Source organism: Haemorhous mexicanus, chromosome 19 (genome assembly GCF_027477595.1).
Source record: "Haemorhous mexicanus isolate bHaeMex1 chromosome 19, bHaeMex1.pri, whole genome shotgun sequence".
Taxonomy (NCBI): domain Eukaryota; kingdom Metazoa; phylum Chordata; class Aves; order Passeriformes; family Fringillidae; genus Haemorhous; species Haemorhous mexicanus.
In genome coordinates, this window is record NC_082359.1 from 3,030,493 (window position 1) to 3,049,488 (window position 18,996).

Here is an 18,996-nt window from a genome sequence, read left to right on the forward strand (position 1 = left end):
TTTATAAAAATTAGTGTACTCTGACAAGTCCAATGAAATCCCTCATCAGTATTACCAGGGTGCTACTGCATAAACATTTATGCCAGCAGAATTCCAGCTGATCTGGGGAAATATGAATGGAAATAAGCTCATTGCTATGTCAGAGTTGCAGTGGGAAAGCTCAGGCTGCTGGAAGCACTGGGAGCTGTGTTGGCAGGGAAGGAGCAGAGGGGGAGAACATCAGGGTGGTGAACTGAGGGGCCTGGCTGTCCTGGAGGAGGTGCAGCACGTCTGACACACCACCAGGGCCTTCTACAAAATCAGTTTAGGCACAAGCTTCCTCCCCATACCTGAGAGACTGAAGGATTCCTGCTTCTCATTTTATACTAAATTGGCTTAAACTATTATCAGCAGTTTATTATTACTGATGGGAAATGGCTGGGAGTTGGTTCCTACTAGCAAAGTAAAATATGGCCAGTCAGTAAATCATGAGAAAAAGTACACAGAGAGTATGTGGACTGTGTATTTTGAAAGCAAGTTGTCTCAATCAGCTTAATAATGGAAAGAAAGGACAGTATCAAGCTTAAATATCTAAAAAATAAGTGACAGGAGTTAGAGAGCTGAATTAATTGGAGTAGAGGAGTTATTCATTGTCTGCTAATTTTGAAGTATAATCAGGGGACACTGTCATTGGTTGACAAGTTAAAAGTTTAACTGAGTGTATTAATAGCTTTCAAAAAATGCATTTTGATGCTCAGAAATCTTTCCCAAGATACAGGCATACGTATTCAGTCTTGGCAGCACACAATCAAAAAAAAAAAAAAAAAGCAGTAAAAGTGCAGCAACAAGGGCAAATTATTAAATCTCTGCAAGCATATAGGATCTGTTTAATGCCCAAGCTTATTTAATACCTTAGTTAATGACAGAAGGAGTAACTATAGTAACAGATAACACTATATTAATACATGCCATGGACACAGGCCAGGTTTAAGACAACAATATAGCAGAATTAGAATTAATTTCAGCTGTATGCCAAGGCACAGAGATTTTTTAAAATTCATGTAAGTAGTTCAACTCAGGGATTTTGCAGAATTGACAGATAGTAGTCACTAATGATCCTTACAAAGGAAACAAGCAAAATGAATTTCAAGTTGGGTAAGAGTTTTGCATACACAGAATATTTTATATGCAAAAAAACAAGGAACAAAGAAAGTTATATCTGAAAAGGCTCTAGTCTAGATTCAGTGCTGCTTCAAACTGCCCCATGAGAATATTTCTAGGTACATTTTGGTGATAAAATATTTGGATTTACAAAACTCTATAGCATTTTCAAGCTGTTCAAGCTGTTAAATAAAAATGACCACCTCTTGCAACAGCCTATAACAAATATCTATATTTTCTTAAGTTGTAAAGTTTCTGTCAGAGCCTAGAATGGCTCCTTTTACCAGTGCTGTCTAACTCAGCCAGAACATGCTCAGCCAGTGTTGCACTGATTGGTGTAAAAGGTTATTAGGATGATTAGCCTGTAAGGATATTAGTGTAGAGGCAGTAGACAAACTTAATAGTAAACTTTGGAAAAGAGAACGTGATGAATCCTGTAGCCCTCCAAGAACAAGAATGCTCAGGGACCAGTCCATGGCCAATGCTGGCCTGACAGGGTTGTTGATTTGACCTGCAATCTAAATTACTGACTTGTAATAATAATGGAAGAAAGTTCTGAAAAATCCACCACCACCAAAACTCACTCTGAAGCTGTATTAACAGCAAGGATCCTCCTTTGTTCCAGCATTTCTGCTGCTTTTTAAGGCTAATTGGACTCCACTACTCTGTCCAGGGTTGGAATACCACAGAGAGTTGTTACAGTTTATACACCTACAAAAATAACCCAAAGTAGCTGTAGGTGTTTTTTCTAGACCAGGATGGAATTTTCTTTTCTTTCTTTTTTTTTTTTTCATGTTGGCATATTTCTACTCACTGTGATTGTTAAGTAGACAACATAAAGATTTATGAGAGATGATACCAACGCTTCTCTACCCACTAGATGGATTCTAAGTTCCTAAACTCAAACCACATTATTATTTTTGTGGCATTGGGCTTCATTGGGATGTTGACCCCTTATACTGCAGTCAAGTGAATTTCCAAGCCATAACTATATCATCAATGTTTCTCATGTGTCTTTTAAAAGTTGCTCAGTTAATTGTTATGTTTGCATTAAAATCTACATATTTTCATCACAAAGAAGTAAAACTGATTGCCTGAATTATGCCATTCTACTTCACATGTATTAAGTTTCAGAGAACCTAATTAACTCCTGGGGATTAAACCTCTACATGTCCAAGAAGCATATTTTCCATAAGGCTAGGCCAGGCTTGTCACATGTGCCTCACAGCCCTAAAATTATATGGCATTCCTCACTGTTCAAGGGATTCTTTGAGGGCAAGTTTACAGCTTGTTTTTAAGGAAATGGTTTGCAATAGAGTCATCTAGAGAGTTGAACATGAAGGTGACAATATGCTGTCAAAGAACCTTGCATTGCTCTGGTTCATTCCTCTTCTAACTCCTTCCTTGCTGTAAGCAGTTCTCCAATTTCACTTGGCTCTTTCCTATACAATCTATTTGAGATGTTCATGGCTTTCCAAACCCCATTGAGAGAGCAGAGACATTCAGTTCCTTTCCTTCACAAACTGATTCTTTATCCAACTGATATGATCCAGTGTGTGTGATCAGCTCCTCTGCCTGTCACTGGCTGTGGCTTTCTGACTCATTACAATTCTCCAGTGCTTGACAGGTGCCTTGTGTTCATGTGTACTGCACTGGTGGCTGCTTTAACCCTGCAGTTACAGAGCAGGCTTTACTGCCTCTACACTGGTAGGCATTCCTGGGACTCAGCTGGGTTTTGCTTGGGTTTTTTTTTTCCCCTTTTATAGTTTGAAGAGCAGCAGTGTTACTGGATCACTGAGATTTTAACTTCAGTTCTGTTTATTCATCTGTCAGTACCTAAGTCTTTCCACCTATGTCTGGGCCTGAAGTTCACAGGATATTTAGGAGCATTCTGCCACTCCTGATGCCTCCATGTTTTACTTACTTTAGTGCTGTAAAGCTTGGAATTAATTTAAAAATCCCAGCAAAACACCTTACCTAGTCTAGGACTTCTGAATACAGCCAGTCACAGAGACCAAAACCAGGGAGTTACATCATCTCTCAGGCATTTGGCATGGGGGATTTTAGCCATTGCCTGCTGTTACCTAGTCAGGAAATTCAGTCATCTAATTCAGATGTAAGTCTGACAACTAGCCCTGGACACCAAAGCAGGCAAATAGTGCCCAGTAGGTCCATTACTTCTGTGCCATGGTTTTCCAAAACTGGTAAAAGTCTTTCTGATTTTGCCCCTGTGAATTTCTTCTACTGCTCTACAGTGACAGAAATATTTATCTGCAGGTTTAAATACAGGGTTGTCTTAGGGATTAGTCTATTGACATGAAATAGATAAGCCTCACAGCAAAGCTTCCCAGGCTTTTACAATCTGATACTGGCATCTACTGCAATCATACAATGCCACTAGAATGAGTCTATTTTTTGTATTCCATAGGGTGGCACATTAGCATATTTATTACTTTTTTTTTCCAATTAGAGGAAATAATTTAGTGAACATACAGACAGAACTATTTGCATATAAAGTTACTGTTAGTATCTGAAGTTACATAGAATTTAAGTTTAGGGTATGGCAAAAAATTGCTGTCCCATGTGTTCTACGTGAGAATATTCACATAAGAAGCATACAATTATAATGAACAATGTAAACAAAAAGAAATCTTCAGACTTGAAAGAATATCTAGTAAAAAACCTGCAAATTGGCAGCTGATCAATCATTTCCTGTTACGTATATTCATCATTTTACTGCTGTTTACATATTTTAGAAGGTACATGCTTGGATACAAGTCTTGAGGCTGGAATTGTGATGTTAAACTTGGGTAAGAGACTATATATATATATATATTACTTTGTTGAGTGCAAAAAGGCTCAAATTTCATTGGCAGTGTTGAAAGATTACACACATGAGTACTGAAGTCATCTAGGCTTTGCTCCCACACAAACTTCACTATGAAAAGTCTTGAAATGGAAAAGCCTCATGAAAAAATGTAACAGTGTAGGTCAATCTTTTTCTAGGATTCCCAAGTGACTTAGTTTGTCAGAAAAACGTTTCCTGGCATGATCTATTACCCCTGCTAATAACAGGTGCTAGAAGGGCTATGGGTACACAGATCACAATTTCCCCTCTCTCCAAACTGTTAGTATTAGCATTGCAGAAAAAGAGCTGCATGCCAGAAAGGATTTAAATACCCTGAATTACTGAAAAAGCTGAACTGTCAGGAAAGGCAAATAAGCCCCTCAAGTATTTGGCCTCAGGGGAAAAAAGAAAAAAAAAAAGGAAGAAAAAAATGTTACCAATGTTGTTTACTTGATAAAAAAATTCCTGGCAGAAACAGGATTTCTGTTCAAAATTCATACAATTAACATATGACAGAAGGCTTCCCAGTTGTTATTAGATAATTGAGAGGTTTGATTATGTCCCCAGCAATTCGTGCTGCATGAGGCCTACTCCAACATGAACTCTTTGCTGCAACATTCTGACTTTTTCATCTGCATCTTCCTTTTAACAAGATACTAAAAAAGAGCCTCAAAAAGCCTAAAATTCAATTTTTATATTCATTTGCAGTGGCTGAAAGAAAGGGAATAAAAATTACTTGATACCTGCAAGCAGCTTTCCTCTAACATCCCTATATATAGTATTACTGAACCAGTGCCATTTCTAGACCTGCACAACCTTTTCTTGGTATCTCCTGCACCATGTGAATCTCTTGGGACTACTGACCTCAGGAATTCTCAGGCACACACTCCTGTTTAACTCAGTTCATTATGTACTTTATTGTTACACCCTTGAAGTGTTTCTCAGTCTCAAAGCCTGTTGCAGCTACAGGCTTTGAAATAAAACCATCCATGAAATGTACAGCAGGACAGAGCTGGACAGATGGGGACACTCACAAAGAAACCAAGAATCCTTTCTATGGGAACAGGCAGCAGCAGTGACTTCTGAGAGTACAGAGTATTTGACATTCTCTAGCACACATTTATTTAAAAAGAAATTGAAATGAAGATGAAACACTTTGATATTAAGGGGTAGTGCCTTCGAAGGGCAGTATGCAACATGTAAGAAGGCAAAAAAATTATTACTTGATAATGTAACATTATCAAAGGCCAGAGATGGCACCTTAATATGTAATAAGAGATACAATGGGTCAATCAGCTGCTAAGGAGCATGAAAAACAAGACAAGTAATTTATTTGACATAATAGAGAAGAAATCAGCATGGGATATAAAAACTTCAGGCAACCTTCTCAGAGTGCTGGTCAGGAATAATAATCATACAATAAATCAATAGCAATTCAAAGGTATTTTACAATTTTGCAATGGTGTCAAAGGAAGAGGCAGCTGTTCTGTGGTTGAGTCATGCTAACTAGCTATTGTGCATGAAATGATAAAGCTGTATTTATTAGATTAGGTAGGGGGAAAACCTCCCAAGATATTGCAAAAATGAAACCAGACACAGATCACATTTCCAAATAACTCTAGATAAGCAGGAAAAATATTGTTACAGAGTGACAGAGCATACAAGGTGAAGGAAAAAAGTGAACTGTAATTCTTCATTTATCTTTCTCTTTAGTAAACAGCTAAATATCACGTATGTTCAACAAACAAGCAAAAATATTGGTTTGTCCAGGTCTACAAACTGTCAGCTCAGGTGATTTTGTTCCTAGGAGAGATGTTACCCAGAATAAAGCGTAGCAGAGAAAGACAAAAGCCCCTGAAAAAGTCAGCCTTCCCCTTCTGTTATTTGTTTTCAGGCAGGATAAATTTAACTTAGTCACTTAAGATGTCACACAAAGGAAAAGTTGTCCAGGCAGCCAATAGTTCAGGCATTATTTTTGTTCTCCCCTTCTGCTCTCTGGTGTCACTACAACAATCTCACTCTCAGCAGACTTCACGACTCAGCTATAATCAGAACCCACAGTGTGCAGAACTGGTTTTCCCCTCATTTCTTACCATAGCTGTCAATCATTATTTTAACGCATCTTCAATAAAGACAGAGTTCATGCACAGCATTTCTCCACTTCTGTCAACAGGATCACAGAAGTTTTCATATTCATACAGATCATTTGCTCAGCTTTCACAGTTTATAAATCAGCCAGATTCTTACATGCTCTCTCAAACAGTAAGTTATGCTTGGCAGTGGACTAGTTTTATTTAGCAGTTCTCTTCACCACAGATACTACACCAGGAAGCATTTTACACTCTGCAACTCCATCATTTGTAGGGCTTTTCTCATGAGTGGCAGTCTCAGTGTTGCAGTTCCAGTAATGTAGCAATGTAGGTGCTATGGATGGTCTTGTAGGGACCAATGCTCATAAGAATTTTTCATAATATATTGATTTTTTCCCCTTTCAGGTAGTTCTTTTTGATTTTTATATCAGAACAGTAAGGCAGGAAAAGTCAAAAGAACTGCAAGAAATTCCTAGTCAGGGTCTAATGTAAAATGTTTTCCCTAATATGTCTGAAAATGAGGAGAAATAATTAGTGGCAATATTTCTCTCATGCCAAGAGGAGGTTACTAAACAAAAAGCAGATACAGAAATCTGTTACAATAAGAAGGCACTAATGCCAAGACAAGAACCTCCAGATAATGAAGGGTAAGTCCACACACAGGACAGTGGAATGGCTCATCAGTATAGTACAGAGAAGAAAACAGAAGTGCTGTTTATAAACAGTAAAGTCACTGCAGAAGATAAGAATAGGGAAATATTATATATGTGATAAGCTATACCAACACAAAGGGGCCATCATGCATTGCTACCCCCTCCCTTCTCTTAAACAGCATGTTTTACAAGGCTGTCAAAAAAAAAAAATTTCAAGTAAAACCCCTGTGAAGCTTAATTCAGACACTTTGAAATCACAGCAAATATATATATTTGTGTATCTGTAAGCATTTATCTCTTTCCCATGGCTACTGTATTTGTGTGCTGTGAAAACCAGAAGCTAACAACATTAAAGACTATTAAATGGGAATGGCTGTTCTTTAGACAAGGCAAATTGGCCATTTAACACGAAACAGTCAAAGAAAATTTTAAATATAAAAATGTCATATTAATTTAAAAACATGTTTAATTAATGTTAAAAATTAATTTTATCCCAAATTCCTATTGAAAATCCTGGGGAAAAAAGGGGGAGGAAACTGTTACTTACTATTATTTTACCTTCAACATTTCCCAGGACCTTCACGGTGTCCAAATGAACCACCCCTGTACACCAGGGTGTCATTACTGCCTACCTTTTTAATTGGTGTTTGAAGTAACAGTTAACCATGTAAACTTTTAGTTAAAGGCACCAAAAATTTAAAAATTGGCTGACGTGTGAAAAGTGCCTCCATTTCCCAAAAGTAACATGAAATAACATGTCCAGTGGGGAAAACTATCCAAATAAAGGAACCATAGCTTCTGGTTTTTCCTAATGATTGGGGATTACTGCCTTGGGAGGGAAAGAAGGAGGGGGAGATAAAAGACCAAATACTGATGAAGGAGAAAGAAAAAGAAGGAAAGAGAATAAGGAGCAGAAGGTGCACTTACTGTTTGGTTATCTTCATACAGCTTCAAGTCATACCCACTCAGCTCCACACAGAAAATTATTGCTGTAACCCCCTCAAAACAGTGGATCCACTTTTTGCGTTCAGATCTCTGTCCACCCACATCCACCATTTTGAAAGTCAGCTCTTTGAAGGTGAACTTATTTTCTACAATCCCTGTGGTCATGTCCCGAGACCGCAGAATATCTTCCACCGTGGGGATGTAGTCCAGGGCTGCGATCCGTTCCAGGTCGTTCAGGTAGTAGGCAGCGTTGTCCTCCAGGTGGTACTCGTTGGAGCGGCAAAAACACTCCTGCACACCAGGGTCTGCCCACAGCCTCTTCATCACCCCCAGCAGCTCCGGGGTGATCTCCCCTTTGCTCTCAGCTGGGCCCGTCAGGGCAAAAAGCTGCACTGCATCGTATGCTCGGTCAGGATTGTGAAATTCTATCTTGAGGGTGGCCAGAGCCCGAATGATACGTGTGAGAGAGTCAATTGCATTATAGATAATCAGAGGTTTGTATTCCTTACAGGCCTCCAAGTTAAAGCCACCGCTGTGAATGATTTTCATCTGCTTTACGATAGTACTCTTCCCAGAATTGCTGGTGCCCAGGAGGAGCAGTTTTATCTCTCTCCGTTGTCGCTGGCTTTCAGAGCGCAGGTGGCGGTCAATCCTCCGCGACCGCCGCGCTGCCTCTTTCTCCTCCGAGCTTTGCCGACATCCCATGGTACAGCAGGCAGGTACAGAAGGGAAGGGGTGCAGATTGGCTCACTCTGTTGGTGTCTCTCCAAAAGATCTGCGCTGTCTTTCAGTTCTCGTGCCAGCTACACTCTGAATGGAACAATGGTCACTATCCAATACCTGATGATCCCCGATGCCTACAGCCACCTAATTGAGTCCCAGCAAGGGTGCAAACCCATGTAGGTGTGCAGCCACAGAAATAGTCTCTTCAGCAGATCTCATGGCACTCCCCTTTACGGTGTGTGAACTGTGGCACATTCCTGTTAATGACGGGACACTTCCCTCTGCCACAGTTTGTCTAAAACCATCAGACACCCATTTCTGTTCTGCATAATGAGTTGGCTGCCTTCTGTCCAAAGGTAAGGAGCCGCACTTTCGCCTTCTCTGCTCTAGCCTTTTCTTCTTCGTGTTCTCTGGTTGCTGTGGTGATGCTGCGAGATAAAGCTGAAGCTCTTTTCACTGGTACTGTAGTTGTTTTGTTTCTCTTCCCCCACTTCTTCAGCTGATCCAGTTCAGCTCTGTAAATCTGTGCTTTCCACCTGCCAAACAATGGGAAAATAAATGAATGAGAGACTCCGCTTCCTTGCAGCAAGCCACTCACTTTCTCCTCCACTTCTAGACTTCTAAACCTTTTATTATGCCAAATGGAAAATACAGATGGAAAAAAATGTAAAGAAAAGAAAATATCTAAAGTTATAGTAAAAACATAGGGACAGCTGAAACTCGCAAACGAAGAAAATGTGGCTTCTGAACAATAGTAAATCAAATCTCCCTTTCAGCCTTCTGTGTTTTATTATCTAAACCTACGTGAAAACAAACAGTGCTGAGCTATGCCCCAGTTTCTCCCTCAGCAAGAGCTTATGGCAGTGCTTTTCCTGCAGCTCTGTTCTGACTGGTTTGTCTGAAGTAGAAAATGAAAACTCACAACTTTTCCCAGCCTCTCTATTTATATCAATATCTTGTACTCAGACAGATGTCCTCCTGAGTTTTCTTTCATCTTATCTATCTCCACTGAACATTTAAATAACCAAATTAAGAAGCAAAATACTCTGATTAACTTTGCTTCATGAATTCGAGAAAGGAAGAGTTACTGATCTTTGTAACAGCTCTTTTCCCCTTGGGGAACAGTATTGTTAAACACAGTACCTGCATCTTGCTTAATCAATAAAGAGATGCAAACTTCGTAAGCTTCTTTCCATAGCCAAGCAGCTAAGTGGTTTTGAGCCTCCTCTCTTACCATTTCAATACAGGAAAATTCTGAGCTACAGTAAAAGAGAACAGGGACTACAAGGTGAATTTTTCATACAAGAAGCACACGAAACACCATCCCAAGCAGGGGCAGAGAGCTTTTCAGTGACTGTTGGAGCAATTATTCTTTCCCAGATTAGAGTTTAAGCCTACTAGCTGGAACTCTGCAGAAGGCAGCAGCAGGAAGCAGTTACTCTGGCAGAGGGAAAACACATTACTAACAGCTGACTGGTGATCATTTGCCTCTCTTCTAGGAAGGGCTTGCTGCTCCCACTAAGCTCTGAGCACAGTGGGCAGCGGAATCACAGATGTCACGGCTTCCTCCCCGAGTGCTGCCCCAGCACACCTTGGCACCTCTCCTGCTGCCTGCTTACTTGGGCCTGGAGGCTTCTCAGTGAGTGCCTTTGCAAACCAAAGCACACAGCACTGAGATCCTTACAGAAACTTGCAGTCTACTAAAGACAACTTTCAGAAACTTGCAGTCTACTAAAGACAACTTTCTACTACATTTTAATAAAACTAAGTGTCCCAATACCATTTTCAAAGTTGCCCTACAAGCCTTTAGAAGTTTTCCTGTTTGAACTTACCAATATTTAAATGCAGGTGTGACAATAAAATAAAATACATGTTAAAGAGAAAATTCCACACTACCAGGAGGGAGACAGAATGCTCCAAGACAGATGTTGAGCCTCAAGCTATTGTGAGAAAAGTTTAACTACTTGCAGCCTTGTGTACTTGACTTTCTAACTAACCATATTCTAGTGGTTATTAGAATATGGTTAGAATTATATTCTAAACTAATCTCACTCTGAGTTGTTCTAAACTATCCAGGCAGTACAGAGAGTCGCCTCTCCATAGCAGTTTGAAATGCTTGTCTCTTGTCTTTGCCTATAGGGACCACAGTGCTTGAACAGCCAGGCAATTAAAGCATTTTGGATATCTTAAATGTAAAGACATTCAAATCCTTTGCTCCAAATGCACCACGTATTGCTCTCACCTGGTCTGAAATTCTACAAGAGAGTCTTAATATCAGCTATATTTATCATCCTTCTCTTTGTATGACAGGACATTAGCTCATGAAGAACAGGTTAATCAGTGAAAAATTAAAAGACTTCTGTACACATTAATAGAATTGTAATTAGCACAACTTTACTTACTCTCAAGATGTGGAAAGGAAAGCCCTCCCAAATGAGGAGTTACACTTTCTTCAAATAAGTCACTTTTTCCAATAATCACAGAAAATGAAACAATAGAATTGAGGAAGCTGTTTCTTAATGAAAAACTTTCTGTCTATGCAGAGAGAATGAAATTCCTGTACTAGATATCAGGCCAGATTCTTATTTTACTTATATAAAAATCAGAGCTGCTTCCACTAATCCCACTTATTCTGACATGTTCAGGACATTTCAAACTGGTTCTCCTTTAAATCCTCATCATCACAGGCCTCATTTTCCTGTCATTGATAAAACCACTTGCTGAATTCTTTATGACATTTTCTATGTATTGTGGTGATTACAGGTGAAGAATTTTGCAAGAAACATACACGAGACTCCCTCTCTTTATTCTCTCAGTCCCATCCTGAACAAAAGAGGCTTGCTAGCAATGAGCAGCAAGAGGGCACCTATTCCTGCCAAAAGGCAGCAGCCTTAGGAACAATCTGGAGATTTTATGACTATATAAGACAAGCAGATATTTTTTAAACTTCGTGTTATTTGCCTCAAACACTTATGACAAATGGTTGGGTAGAAAAACTCTTTCAGGAATCATCTTTTGTTTTCATTCAGCTCATATATTCTACTGAGTATTTCCTATTGCATATTTCCACAACACATTCAGATGCATCATTCATATTCCACAGTGTTTTACATATCAACTATTTTGTTTGCTATTCATTAATATGTTTAACACCAAAAAAAAGATAAAGTAGGATCTCCTTATTGTAGGAAAGACCAGGAGTATGTAAATACATATTAGTTTTGCACTCCTGAATTCCCTTTTTTTTTTTGTTTTTTTAATTCTAGTCATTCCTATTGCTTACATTGCAATGATATTTGGATATCACTATTTCAAGTAGTAAGACAATGAGGTGATTATATTTTGCTTTGTAAAGCAGAGTAGTACATTCTGTTTTCAAATAGGCACTACAGTAAGAAAGTTTGGTGTATTTGAGTAAGTTTTCCCATATACAGTGAAAAAAAATCTCTCATGTTCACAATCAATACTTTTTAAAATTCAGGAAATTTCACAAACTGTTACATTAGTGCATTTTACTGCCCTGGCTACATACAGATGAACCTCCTCTTACCAGGTTTACTTTTTCTTGGAATACACCCAGAAAATAAGGCAGTCTAGAATTTGTTGGGTTCTTAAAATCAGATTTCATATTAAACATGTAAGTGTTTTATGGCTGTAAGTTTCATTAGAAATTCATTAGGTAATTATATTTTCAGTTACTCTAGTGGAAAGCCCTATTGCTTCCTTTCACTTGCACACTTGTCTAAAGTTTGTTTAAGAAAATCTTATTATTCAAATGACCAGATTATACTGTATCTATGTGTCTAAACTAACATATTTGCCTTCTCCTGACAACTGAAGACTCAGAATGTTAAGAAAACGTGGTTTATTCAAGTCTGATGATATAGATGGGCTATTCTGTCATCACTAGAATGGGTAGCTTTTCCCCTAAGATTAACATGCCCCAAATCCTGACCTAACAGTGATCTATTGCCACTATCAAAAGAGGAATGCTACCAATTCCTGGAGTGGGAAGGACACCTGAAGAAAATTCTGCACTGGTTACTCTGTTAAAGTGTTGAAGCCCATTAAGCTGAGCAGCTGTTCAGTGCTATCATGTTCTGACCACCCCTTTGTAGCCAATAAAACCAGTCTTTATTGTTGGTTTCATATCCAGGCTCGCTCTTTGCCCCTATCCATCACTCCTGGCTTGTGCAAACTGATCTGTGGGTGTGCAATATAAACACTCATCCCTTTTCCACATGTTCCCAAGTTATGGCAGCAGAGGGAGAAGGGGAAGGAGAATGACACACCACCACAATTCAATTGTAAACACTTCCATAAGGAAAGATCCAGGTATTGTCTCTGGATTCATTAGCTGCTGACACGTCACCGTGGAACGCAGTTACAGACCCTGCCTGGGAAGATGTTTCCCCCATGATCTTGTAGAAAGGCAGTGACTCCTAAGCTGAGAACAAAACCAGTGGCTGTGACTGTCACAGCACAGAGACTGCACCCAGCATGCTGCTGGTAGCAGGAATTTCAGCTGGAGATGTAGGCACAAAGCTGTATTATCCCTCAAATGCAAGTGATCTGATAATTTAGCTTCATGACCACCAGCCTACTCACACACATAAAAAGCTTTTACACCCATGTAAAAGCAAACTCAAGCAAATCTAGCAAGAAGTGGCACAGAACTCATCTATGACCTACAAGTTTAAGCCAAGCTACTGTAATCAGTTTCTAATGATTATACACATCCACTGAGAATTTCTGTGCGTTAACAAAACCTTATTTCTGCATGTATTAACTTTCAATCATTTTTATACTATTAATGAAAGAGAAGAAGACACAAGGGAGTGTGATATATCAGGACATACCCAAGGCATTTACTAAGGAAGAAATCAAGTGTTCTACTAAGCAGGCTTTTTTTTGAGGGAGAGAGAGAAAAATAAAGGAACTGAGGCTCACAAAAAATGGGAAAATCAGTCCAGATTTTTGGATCTGGGAAGCATTGAGGAAAGAGTCCCACACATGCATGCTGTAGAAATACAAGGTTGAAATAACTTCACAGAAATTAATTTACTGTTTAATGTTTGGAGATTTAAGTCCATTTATAGCAGAAGAAAGTTATTTTTAAACTGTGGCCACAGATATTACTGACATTCTCTTTATACAATCATTGAAACCTGGAAGACAAGGAAGTATGTTCAAGTTATGATAAAACTTTCAATTACACATTAAGGCACTGTAATCCCACCCAAAACAAAGGATGGGCCAGATGTAGTTTGTGAACAAGAAAACAGCAGAGAAAGCTGATGTATCTGAAGTTTATTTTTTGCAGCATTAAAATGTGTATTCTGTTAGTCAGATGAGTGAAGGAAGAAGTGTCATTATTTAATTAGCTGAGAGTTTGACTGGACACTACCAAATTCTGTCCCTTTTTGTCATGGGGATTCTTTGTGATGTCAATTAACTCCCTTAAGCACATCTTTTCAAGATGATTTCTGCTTATTCATTTCTTAGATACCCAATTTGAGATACTGTTTGTGACAAAGAAATGCACTGAGTTTTCAAGTATAATCAGCCTCTAAATATTTAAATATTGAATAAATAATCTTTTTTTACCTGATCCATCTTGATCTCTATTTGAGAAATAGGACTTATCCTCTATACCAACTCCCCAAGATAGAGCCAAGAAATTATTAATGTCTGTGCAAAAGATACCAACATGAGAGGAATAGCAAAGTGAGTCAAGAAATGCATATTCATGGCACAGGACCTCAGCCACAGTAAACAACACCAAATAGCAGAAGCTGCTGTGTAAGGATGGGATTCTTACAATAAAGGTTGTCAAAGAAGGTAAAAGGAAAATCATCAAAAAAATTTAATTCAGAACTCAGTCCAAGGCAGGGGATGAGAAGGGCACTGATCAGAACTGGTGCCATACCATGAGTTCCTTAGTGTCACCAGCACTGACTGTTACCAGCCCCAGCTGCTCTCAGCACCCTTGCAGGAAGAACAGTTGGTAGGTCCATTAGGTTCTCATCTGCTGATTCCCACTGTGATTTTATAGAAATACTCAGATTTGTGGCATAAAATCTGAGCTCAACTAATGGAATTGCCACCTATGGATACCATTCTGTGACACATGGTAGAAGGAAGTTTTTCCAGGAGATAATGGAGAACCCAAAGAAAATTACTGTGTAGGCATAGACCTATCAGTGTATAATCAGGTGTGCCTGACATGGGATAGAACAGATTTACTGCAGTGAGATATTATATTCATTAGCTTAAACATCTTTGTCAATTGTTTGGAAAATTTTCAACTAACTTTAGCAGTACCACAATACAAATTATGCTGGCCAGGGATATCCACCAACTGAGTCTATCACTCAGCCAAAATTTAGCATACAGGCTTCATCCAAGATTTAGGGGAACCTAAGAACTTATAGTGAAAACATAGTATTTCTTATAAACCAAGCATTCAACAAAAATCTGTGGGTTCTTTTTCTTTTAACTGGGCACACCCCACTTAGGTAGAGGAAGTTGGAAACATAAGTCCTGTGAAGCATTAATACCTAAAATACTCAGTAGTTATTTAAATTATGATCTGTTTTAGCAACATCCACAAACTATGGTGAGACAGTGAGAAGCTCCAGCACAAGCAGACATGAGACTGACTGACTCTTGGCTAGAGGCAGACACAGCACAGCTCTGTTCTGAGCTGCATGGCCAAAGCCCAGAGCAGTGGCAGTGGCTGCACAGGGACTCGCTGTGCTTCACAGCAGTTTGACTAAACCAGACTCTGCCACAGCAGCCACTTCGAGGTGACCTTTAGACTGGCATCAAAAAGCACCACCAGAACAAGAATATTACAGTGGGTCTAGCAGTGGGTGTGCAGGAAATCCTGGCTGCTAGACAAGGGTGAGAAGAAACAACACACACAGCATCTGCTGTAGGGACGTGCAAACATCAGACCCATTTAAAAGTGTGCAATAAAGCAGCAAACAAAATGCAGTGGCCACTCGGTGTTTTGTAAGCACTTGGGTGATGACAGCACAGTGGAGGTTATGTCTTCATTAGTGGGACCCATAAGCCTTATGTGGGAGATTCAAGAGCTAAGACTCACTATCACAGGGTTGCTGTTTCATGAATCTTACAGGGCTAAGGAGATTATTTTATTACATTAAAAAAAAAAAAGCACTAGTAAACATTAGATTTTTTCATGACTGTAATGGCAAATTTTCTATCACTCATACAACCTTATTGCACACATTACCTTATGAAAGATAAGGGAATTTTGATAGTTTCAGCAAAAGAAATTTTAAGAGGGATTTGTAACAGGAGAACAGTATAGCCTTGTCAAAGGAAATTTTTCTTCCTGTGCCTTAAAAGTGACATAATAAAGCACAACCATGCTTGCTTCAGCTGTTCCAGTGACAGGCAGGAGCTATGGGAATCTCTGCAGAGAGAACATGAGAGTCTGGGTACAGATAACAGTGTCCTGAAGGCAGGAGGTTTGTTTAATGCAATAGAGAAAAGCAGCCAGGGAAGATTCAAAGATTGAAGCTCAAGGCCAAGCAAGAGGCAAGGAGAAGATGCTCCAGCAAATGGGAATCCTGGAAACAACAGATGAGTTTTATCTGTGATGATGCACAAGAAAGCATCTTGGAGAGAGAAATTTATCACAACTGTTCTGTTGTTTTAAGGGAAAGAACTGGAGGAAAGGCAAAGATTAAGGCAAGGAATGAGAGAATAGTCACTGAAGCTAGCTAAGATTTCTAGGTTAAATTGAATGGTATATTCACAGGAAGCAAGAAATCCTGTATCCATAAAAAAAGAAGGAAGAGAATGCAATAGAGGAAGGAAAGATGAGGCAAGAAGAGCAGATGGGCACATCTTACTATATCATACTGCATAAGATCAGCAAAAATCTGCACACAGGAAAAAAAAAAGGGAAAGGATTGACTCAGAAACTGTAAAGATGGGTCTGCACATATGGAATTTAATTACACTAGGAGAAAAAAAAAAGGGGGAGAATAAATCCATGGTGTTCACGGTGGAAGAAATTGCCTAGATCATCAGACTTCCATCAGAATGGTTTTGCTAGAGAAAGGACATTATTGGGAGTGGATCAGGACTGGAAAGTTGGCAAGAACAGACTTACAGGGAAAGGCAGAACAAAAGGTTTTGGAATGAGAAGAGCAAAATACAGGAACCATTTCAGTAGAAGTAATAAACACTGAATTCATGGAAAGGCTGGGGGAAAGCAGGGGAGGACTGGCAATGTGATAGTTAAAGCTGGAAACTAAGCAACAGAGAATGAGTAATGTTTCACAGAGAACAAATCAAAAGAACCTCAGTGAATGAAAAAACAGAAAAACAGACATAGGTTGAATGAGTATGAAGGAGCAGTAAGTTCTCAACATGAGAAAAAGTCAAAAAAGGATTATAGAAGATTCACATGAATCGTAAGGGAGTTCAGAGGCAGCAGCTCAATGAAAGCATGAGAGGAAAGAGCAACAAGGTGCAGAGAAAACATCGAGTGGCTGGTCCAAATGGCAGAGAGGAAAGCAGTACAGTGGAAGAATAAAGCCAATTGTTCTCATGATGGGAAGGACAAGGAAAAGGGAATTTAGCAAAGGACAGGAAAACTTCAGCACTTTTGTCAGGTTATTAACCTCACAACAAGGCAGAATCATGGATTAAAATGCTGTTCCTAATATAATAAGAAAAAGAAAGGAAGAGAGTGTCAATATCAACACAAAATGCAGGGCTATCATCAGGGATTAATTGGGTAGGTAGGGTAGAGAGTATTTTCCACCCCTAGGCCACACGGAAAATTAACCATAATGAACTATGTCAGAAGGTATCTACATCAGAACTGTGGATTTTCTAGGTTTCTTCTTAACAACTCAAATTAAACATTATTTTATCTGCAGAGGGGAGATGAGAAGTGGAAGAAGTATTAGACTGCAGTCCAGGGCCAAAAAAATAAATCCCAAGAGGCTAAAGAGAATCCACGATGTTCTCAGCAGTGTGACTCATGGGAGAGGACTTGGATGCTACCAAGCACAGATTACAGCTGCTGCCTACGCCTGGTCTCATTCTGCTTCTCTTTTGAAATTCAGAAGCTTTGACAGTCGTACACTCCTGCTGCCTGCAAGAGCTTCAGCAGGTACATCTCAGACAGCTGAGCTGTTGTTGGAGCCACTCTCTAATTCAAAGGACCTTTTTTATAAGATGAATAGGAAGGAAGTTACCCGTGTTCTGGTTTTGATATGAAATTGCTTTGTGCCAAATCCAGAACACAGGTATGTTACTTCACAGAAAATTACTCTGCAACCAGAAACATTTAAATACAACATTGTACAATGGCCAATATGCTCCTGGTTTCAAAAGCCAAGCCATCATTTTGCCAGCTAGATAAAGCTCTGTAGAGACCTATAGAAACTAAGTTCTTTTTCACTCAAAGTAAAGCAAAAAGACCTTGGTATCTGATGCATCAACTTCTTTAGCTTCCATTTTTCCTTCACTGACAACTCCCCCTGAACAAAACCAAAACAAAACACCAACACAAAACCCCACCACCGACTAATTGCTGCTGCCAGAAAGAACCTAACATATTTTTGAGGTTTAGCAGCTATGAGGATTTCTCTTCAGTCTCTCCTTTCGATTCCCTCCCTCTGGAGGGGTGATCACACCCTCCTCCCAGCCCAGCTGCAGTTGCTGCAGTTACACACCCACCAGCACACGGCACAGGGATCCCAGTCACTCCCTGCTGGCTCCTAACTCCCGGCTGATTCTAAGCAGCTTATGTTGAACATACAATGAATATTAGAGGACACTGGTGGTTAAATTCCTTTCATCAGACTTTTAAAGTCTTTTAATAAGCAAGTTGGTCATGGATAGAGATGCAGATTGCAGATTTGAAGAGGATGAAGGCCTGATTTATCCAAAAAGTGAAGCTAAAGGTGCAGTGCAAACATCTCTAGCAATAGTCTCTGTGTGTTTTTCACCACTTGTGCTCTGAAGAGTTTAAGCTCCTTAGATAATGTTAGGTCTTTTGTCTTATTCAACCTTGCTTTTTCTACTGAGATGAAAAATATTTCTATGTGGCACTAAATGAGAATGTAAAGTGAGTTGGAGGAACTTAAGTAATTATGGTGAATTGGCACCCTATGATAAGTGACACTTTGGGGTGAGGGTATTCATAGTTCTTCCTCATCTGAAACAGTGACAGTATTTATTAAGAGAAAATAAGAGTAAAAACATTCCAAACCCTGTAAAGTGCTGTGGCTGTGATCCTCTTACCATTAAAAGTAATGGTTTTGTTGACTTCAGTAGGTTTTGAAATGAGCCTGTATTTGGTTTTGAACAGGACGAAAATAAAAACAATGTATTTAACAACACTGCAAGCAGGATACCAAAGTGCCAGCAATAGAGACTGTTTTACTGATGAAAATTTAGTATTCAGTGCATGATTCATACTCTTCATATATCAGAATATCTACGGTGAGAACTTCTGTAAGAATAGATACAAAAATAGTTTAATTTTCAGCTCCCTGCTTTTGTATGATCTCAGCATGACTGTATTTCTAGGAAATGCTGAAGC

The 18,996-nt window shown here is 39.2% G+C and overlaps 2 protein-coding genes across 2 annotated transcripts in view; one reads left to right on the forward strand and one right to left on the reverse strand.

Moving 5' to 3' along the window:
- RSPH14 (radial spoke head 14 homolog) overlaps positions 1 to 18,996 on the forward strand; it is a 71,218-nt gene that overhangs the window by 25,729 nt on the left and 26,493 nt on the right. The gene's annotated exons all lie outside the window — the stretch shown is intronic.
- Positions 1 to 18,996, reverse strand: part of GNAZ (G protein subunit alpha z) — a 49,994-nt gene that overhangs the window by 20,449 nt on the left and 10,549 nt on the right. The window contains exon 2 of the mRNA XM_059863564.1: positions 7,659 to 8,935. Within this exon, the coding sequence (XP_059719547.1) occupies positions 7,659 to 8,381 (723 nt within the window). The 5' untranslated portion in view covers positions 8,382 to 8,935. The remainder of the gene's footprint in view (positions 1 to 7,658; positions 8,936 to 18,996) is intronic.